The sequence below is a fragment of the Sinocyclocheilus anshuiensis genome, unplaced genomic scaffold, assembly GCF_001515605.1.
Source record: "Sinocyclocheilus anshuiensis isolate Anshui unplaced genomic scaffold, SAMN03320099.WGS_v1.1 scaffold1079, whole genome shotgun sequence".
Taxonomy (NCBI): domain Eukaryota; kingdom Metazoa; phylum Chordata; class Actinopteri; order Cypriniformes; family Cyprinidae; genus Sinocyclocheilus; species Sinocyclocheilus anshuiensis.
This window is the reverse complement of record NW_015548207.1, coordinates 2,840,706-2,847,562: the sequence shown is the minus strand read 5'-3', so window position 1 is coordinate 2,847,562 and position 6,857 is coordinate 2,840,706. Positions and strand designations below refer to the sequence as shown.

Below are 6,857 nucleotides of genomic sequence, written 5' to 3'. Positions count from 1 at the left end.
TACAATATTATATATATATATATATATATATATATATATATATATACTGTATATAATATGTGAATATAAAAACAAGTAATGTTTTATTAAATTCTATTAATAATATTTTAATATTGATGCACTAATGATTTATAATTATATATTTTTTTTTTTTTACATTTTTAAATAAATATAGAATGTTTCAATATAAATAAACATAAAAATAAAATATAAATATATTTAAAAATTACATGTCAAATCTAAGTGAAGTTTATAAATAGTGGCTTTTGGCTTCTTACATTTCACCACATGAAGAAAATACTGGATTGCATGCTGATAGAGGCGCAGGGCTTCCTCGTAGTTTTTGGCCTTGTCCTCCTCAGAGGCTCTGCTGGCCAAATCAATGGCTTTCTATTGTGCGCAAGGAAAGATGAGACATTCAAAAAGGAAAAAGAAACAGCATTTTTTCTTGCCAAGTCTAACTTAATTTTGTACAATATTTCACACTTTGGGAATAACATAAATAAAAATAACTGGAAATAAAATAAAATGATTCTGTACACAAGTGATATTTAAAAAGTCTAAGGCAAAAATAAAACAATCAAATATAATATTGTCTGTAGTTACACAAACGCCCATATATAGATCACCTGATCAGGTTCAAATGTTTCAAATCTGGAATTCAAATGAAATCTGTGTTGTATAAGATTATGTTATAGTGTGGTGTAATGTACGGATAACTGGTTAGACCAGTTTAAGGACAGACTGAGGAATACATACAGGAGCTAAAAAACTTTACAATGTACCAAATAAGTTAAGAAGCACTTTCTTACATTTATGTATGTATCAAAAAAAATAAACAAGCCACCTAAACATAACGAACAAATGAATGTTTACCGGTTAAACAATACATATATTCTAAATCTCAACAATATAGTTACATTTTAGACTGTATGTTGTCAAAACATACGTTTAAATAGAGCAGAAAAATTACAACAAATTATAAATAATACACATATTACATTTAATACATGAAAAGGTCCATTATTATGGCAGTCATACCACTTGTAAAGTCTCTTACCTGTAAGTTGACATTCGTCATTGTTGACGGTGTGTTGAAGGTGAACTTATAATGTGTTACTGCTGGAACAATTCAAATTTATACATTTTTTTTAAACGAATGTGTAGCAGAATCTCGAAGCGTCGGTAAATCTATGCGTCTCCCGCACTTCCGCGTTGAGTGTTTACAGTGACGTCACGGGTGACGAGAGCTGAGCCACACCTTTCCCGCGCATCGGACACGCCCACTGTTTTAACAGGAACATTTCGAGTTTACTGAAACAAATAATGTAAAATATGGTGACAGTAATGTTTAAAATAAAAAAAATAAATAAATGTGAAATATTTTTAAAATTACAATAATAATGAAATACAGAATACAATAAAATATTCATTCACGTTTTAAGCAATCAAATAAATATATTTTAAAATATTTAATTCCCTCATAAAATACGTTAAAAGCAGCATTTTCGTCTACATTTCTTGTTTTGAAAAATAAACAGTTTACCACACTTCATACACAGCCAAAATGCTAGATAAAATGTTATAAAAACAAATATTTAAGAACCAAGATTTTGATATTTAGGCTACTGAAGAAAATATAAAGTCCAAAATGCATTTCGGTGGAAAATAAATATGGCAAGAAAAAAACACATGAACGAGCCAAGAGGTACAGTTTATAAATAATTAAAAATAAGTCAAATTAAATATTGTTCAAGCAATAAAATGAAATCAAATTTTAAAAATCATGTAATCATTTTCATTAATCTTTCATTAAATGAAAGACATTTAAAAAGCAGCATTTTCGGTTACATTTATTGTTTTGACAAATATACAGTTTAACACACTTCATTCACAGACAAAATGCTAAATGAAATGTTAAGAAAACGAACACGTAAGCGCCAAGATTGAAACTTTTCTAAAGAAAATAAAGTCCACATTAAGCAGAAAATAAATATGTCAAGAACAACTACTCATCAAAGAGCCAAGAGTCATTTTTTATCGAATAAGAATTGAGCTTTTTTTTAATTGTGTTGTGACTATTTTTTATTTGGTTGTGAAGTTTTCCTTTCTTTGTTTTTTAGTAGTCGTATGGCATAAACACTGATTCATGAGCTCTTTTGATGAAAACATGCTATTAATTCAAATATATTTGCAGGCTACAAGACACTACTTAAATAATATCACCAAAATACTTTATTAATTTTATAAAACAATTTTTTAAGCATTTAATTTTTTAAACAAAAAGCATAAGCTGCTTCTTACAAAATATACAAATTTAATAAATTCTTACGAAAAAAAAAAAAGGGAATGACATTACATCATAACATTTCCAAGATGAAGAATAAGCAATTCTGCTTTTCAGTGCATTTGTGTTGTTGCAAGCAAGCACCATTATAACATCGGCTGTATGAGACAGGAAAGCTCTGATTTCTCCTCTCTCAGGAGGATGTAGTGCATTCATTTTTCATCAACTCAAAAACAAAGACAGCAGAGAGCTAAGAGCAAACCCAGCAGTCATCAACTCGCTGCGTTCAGCAGGGCCAGACGCAGGACTCGCAGGATGCGCTCGTTCTTCGTCAGATCCTCCGGCAGTTCATTGTTCTGCAGAGAGAACGTGATACCATCAGAACGTGCTGCAAAAGTGACATTAAAACACCAGATTATCATGTGCTTTTATGATCTACTATGAAGTGAAGTGAATTAGATTCCTGCAGCATTTATCATATTTTGAGCTATTTGCCTGCAGTACATTCATTATACCTAAACGCTCACTGACCAGTAGATGGCAGTGCTAAATATGAACAAGAAAACACTGACAGGGACATCAAGCAACTATTTTTTAACATTTAACATTTAAACTACAAATTTTAGACAATACAAAAAATGTTATAACATTTTTTTTTACCTATGATAAAATTATCTTTCCTATGGTCATTTGCGTGGACAAATTGCACAATTATTGTGTGTGTGTGTGTGTGTGTGTCTAATATATATTTACACACACACACACACACACAAAATAAATAATAATTTAAATAAAAATTTAAACAAAGAAATCATTTTGCAAGTTGTCCATGTAAATTAATATTAATGCAATTTATATATATAATTTATATAAATGTATATTTAATAATATTTAAATAATATTTAAACATAATTTAATAATAATAATAATAATGATAATAATAAAAAAATACAAAAATGAAACAATTAATTAAATATAAAAGATAATAATCAAATATAATAATTAATATATTAATATTTCAAATGGAGAAAATATTGTGGATAACAATTTACACAATTTACACAAATAAATAAGATCTATTTATATATATATATATATATATATATATATAAATGAAATAATAATTGTGTAATTTATTGATGCAAATCAGTAATTGCTATATATTGGGGTTGTTTTGAACAATTTAAATAAATAAAATAAGAAAAAAAAATAAATAAATGCATTAAAAAAATTAAATTAAAAAATCAAAATAATACATGCATATAAAAAAACACATATATGGTGTGGATTAATATGTTATAATCCATGTCTCAAATTTACCTTGTTGGGTAAAGCTGGATCAGCATTTGCTTTCAGCAAAAGTTCAACTGTTTTTGGATCCCCACCCATGACAGCAGCATGAAGAGCTGTAGAACCGTTCTAGATTGCATGATAAAACACACACGGTCACAATCGAACCACTTTTTGGATGTCAGTTGATGCGGTCGTACCTTCAGAAGGCCGAGTGAAGGGGAGAACTTGAGGAGCTCCTCGATGACGTTACAGTGGCCTTTATGTGCAGCCTTGAACAGAGCCGTGGAGCCGTCCTTCAGCCAGAAACATGAGAGATCACGCACCGAGATAATAGAATAAATGAGGCAATTGTCAAACATTTCATGCATTTTTAATAAGCTTCTTTTCTACCTGGCTGAAGAGTTTGATTCAAGCCAGGGTAGAATACGAAGAGATATGAGGAACAGAACAGAACAGAATAAAAAAGAAAAAAAAGAAAGAAAAGAAACTGGAATTAAATAATTAATAAACAACAATTAATTAAATAATCAAACAGTAATAAAATACAATTACATTTAAAATAACTAAACATAAAAATAATAAAATTAAATAAAGTAAAATAAAATATCTGGGTAAAAATATGAAGCTATTGGAAATTGAAAAAAAAAATAAATAAAAAAATAAAATAAAATGTAAACATACTTTTCTATCTGCATCACGGTCTGCGCCTCGTAGCAGCAGAACTTTCACCACCTCACTTTGTCCCATCTGGGCTGCCATCCAGAGCGGAGCTGTGCCATCCTGACCCAAAAAAACTGAATCAATATGGAGAACAAAAATACATAACAGCAAACCAAACACTCCTAACCAAAACCAAACTACAATGCACAAGCCATGAATATAAAGCAGACCTCTCGGGGTTGATTGACTTTAGCCCCAGATGACAAAAGCTGCCGTATTACAGTCACATGACCCTCTTGGGATGCCAGAAATAAGGCCGTTGCACCATCCTGAAACACAGAGGATATGGTCAAATGTAATGGTCAAATGACATGAAAATGGTATTTAGAGAATATATATATATATATATATAAAAAAGTGATCTTTCATACATAAAATAACATTACATTAAATTACATTAAGTTTAAAAATTGTTATTAAATTAAAATAAATTAATGAATATAATATTAATTGTGAATCAATTAATAAATATAATAAAAACCTAATTAAATAAAATAGAAATCAGAAAAAAAAACAACCAAATAAATATTACATTAGACTGAAATAATATTATATTTAAAAAAAACTAAAATAAATTAATAAATGTAAGAAAAACATCTAATTAAATAAAAAATTAAAAAAATTTAAAATCACATTAGATTAAAATAGCATTACATTAAATACAAAATTAAGAATGCATTCAAAATAAATGAATAAATAAAATTAATACTATAGAAAATTGAATTCAAAATAAAATGAATGAATAAATAATACATTTAAATAAATATTAGATTAGATTAAAAGATTATAAACAAAATTAAACATTAAATTAAAAATAAATGAATACATAATAACAGTAAAAATAATAAAACATAAACAAACAAATAAATATTAGATTAAAGTAACATTATATTAAATCAAAATTAAATTATAAATAAATAAATAAAAATATATATTGCATTAGAATAAATAAATACATATTACATTAATTACAAATTATTAAACAAATATTTCCACCTAATTATTTGAAAATATTTGGTGTCTCCCAAAGACATGTTTTAATTTAAACTGTGTCTTATCCCGTTCCTAAGAGCAGAGTCTAAACACTGAATCAGCAGAAACCTTAGAGGAACTGGCACAAACATGCATCAGGCTTTTAGAGAGCAAGAGGGAGGAACACATGTTGACTAACATTGAGCTGGTCGTGGACATTGGCGCCGTTCTTCAGAAGGGTCTCCACCACTTTGGAGTGACCGTACTGACAGGCTGCGGAGAGCGCCGTGCCGCCATCCTGGAGATCACAAACCAGTCAGTTCTGAATTATCAGATTTATAGGATTCTTTTATTTTGGCTAAAACATACCGCACCTTTGTCCGAAACTCTGTGGATGCTCCAAATTCAAACAGGAGCTTGACAATTTCATTATGGCCCTGCTGTGAAGCAAAGAAGAGGGCGGTGGAACCAGTCTGGAGGAACAGAGACAACATCTGCATCATCATCAGTCCACAAACACACTTCAGCTCATGAGGAGCAATATTAGCACGTACTACTGCACTATTAACAGCCTGTCACCCTAGCTATATATATTTAGCTCAGACAGAAATAACTTTCACTGCTGCTTATTGCTAGGTGGATGTCAACAGAAATGCTAGTGAGGAAAATAAAATATAAAAAGGCCAAACAAAACAAACAAACAGACAGATATAGATAACTAATACATTAAATTAAAAATAATAGAAAATAATAAAAGAAAATAATATAAAAATAATTAATACATGTAATAAAAAAACATTAAATAAAATTATTAAAATCGCGTTAAATATCGCATGCGATTAATCGTGCAGCCCTAATCAAAACAAACATAATCAATTCAATTACAATTAAAAAACCATCTCATCAAAATACCAATATAAGCATGATCCAGACACAAGAGCATCCGTACCTCTCTTTGCAGATTAATATCTGCACCTTGCATGATGAGTTCCCGGACAGACTCATAATGGCCACTGTATGAAGCCACCATCAATGCTGTGGTGCCGTACTGCGAAAACACACAGAATGCATTGTTATACGCCGTACAATCACTCGAACAGTGAAGCATGCAGGAAAGAAGAAGCTCATACTCCATCTTTGCAGTCGGCATCCACTCGGCCGCTGTTCAACAACAGCTGAAGCAAGGCCAAGTTTCCTTTCCTCGCTGCCCAAAACACAGCGTTGGCAAGCGGCGTCTCCTTCTGTCAGACACATAAACAAAACACACCAACACAGACAATCATCATTTCTATGACAGATCACACTATTACCTCGTGGGGACATTAACATGCTGTTTATATTACCATATTTTCGAAAGACTGCTGAATCGATATCAGCATAAATCTTCTTAGTCAACAGGGTCAAAATGAGCAAAGTAATATTGCTTAATAAAATATCATTAGGGGTTTGTTAAAGAAAAAAAACATTGAAGTAAATTAATTGTGCAACATCCATTTAAAATTAAAAAAATTTAAATAGCAAACTACATTAAAATAAAATATACTAATGTATTATATATATATTCTTAATTCCTTATGAATTACCT

The 6,857-nt window shown here is 29.7% G+C and overlaps 2 protein-coding genes across 3 annotated transcripts in view; both read right to left on the bottom strand.

Moving 5' to 3' along the window:
- Window positions 1-1,228, bottom strand: part of LOC107653644 (vacuolar protein sorting-associated protein 4B-like) — a 7,259-nt gene extending 6,031 nt beyond the window's left edge. Inside the window, exons 1-2 of the mRNA XM_016440418.1 lie at window positions 1,061-1,228; window positions 279-390 (exon numbers count right to left, since the gene is read on the bottom strand). Coding sequence (XP_016295904.1) covers window positions 279-390; window positions 1,061-1,081 — 133 coding nt within the window. The 5' untranslated portion in view covers window positions 1,082-1,228. The remainder of the gene's footprint in view (window positions 1-278; window positions 391-1,060) is intronic.
- A 1,070-nt stretch (window positions 1,229-2,298) lies between these two features.
- Window positions 2,299-6,857, bottom strand: part of LOC107653646 (ankyrin repeat domain-containing protein 29) — a 6,268-nt gene continuing 1,709 nt past the window's right edge. Inside the window, exons 2-10 of one of the 2 annotated variants that reach the window (XM_016440421.1) lie at window positions 6,403-6,513; window positions 6,222-6,320; window positions 5,647-5,745; window positions 5,472-5,570; window positions 4,471-4,569; window positions 4,262-4,360; window positions 3,778-3,873; window positions 3,608-3,706; window positions 2,299-2,643 (exon numbers count right to left, since the gene is read on the bottom strand). In XM_016440421.1, the coding sequence (XP_016295907.1) occupies window positions 2,560-2,643; window positions 3,608-3,706; window positions 3,778-3,873; window positions 4,262-4,360; window positions 4,471-4,569; window positions 5,472-5,570; window positions 5,647-5,745; window positions 6,222-6,320; window positions 6,403-6,513 (885 nt within the window). In that variant the 3' untranslated portion in view covers window positions 2,299-2,559. The remainder of the gene's footprint in view (window positions 2,644-3,607; window positions 3,707-3,777; window positions 3,874-4,261; window positions 4,361-4,470; window positions 4,570-5,471; window positions 5,571-5,646; window positions 5,746-6,221; window positions 6,321-6,402; window positions 6,514-6,857) is intronic. The other variant, XM_016440422.1, reaches the window with a different exon arrangement.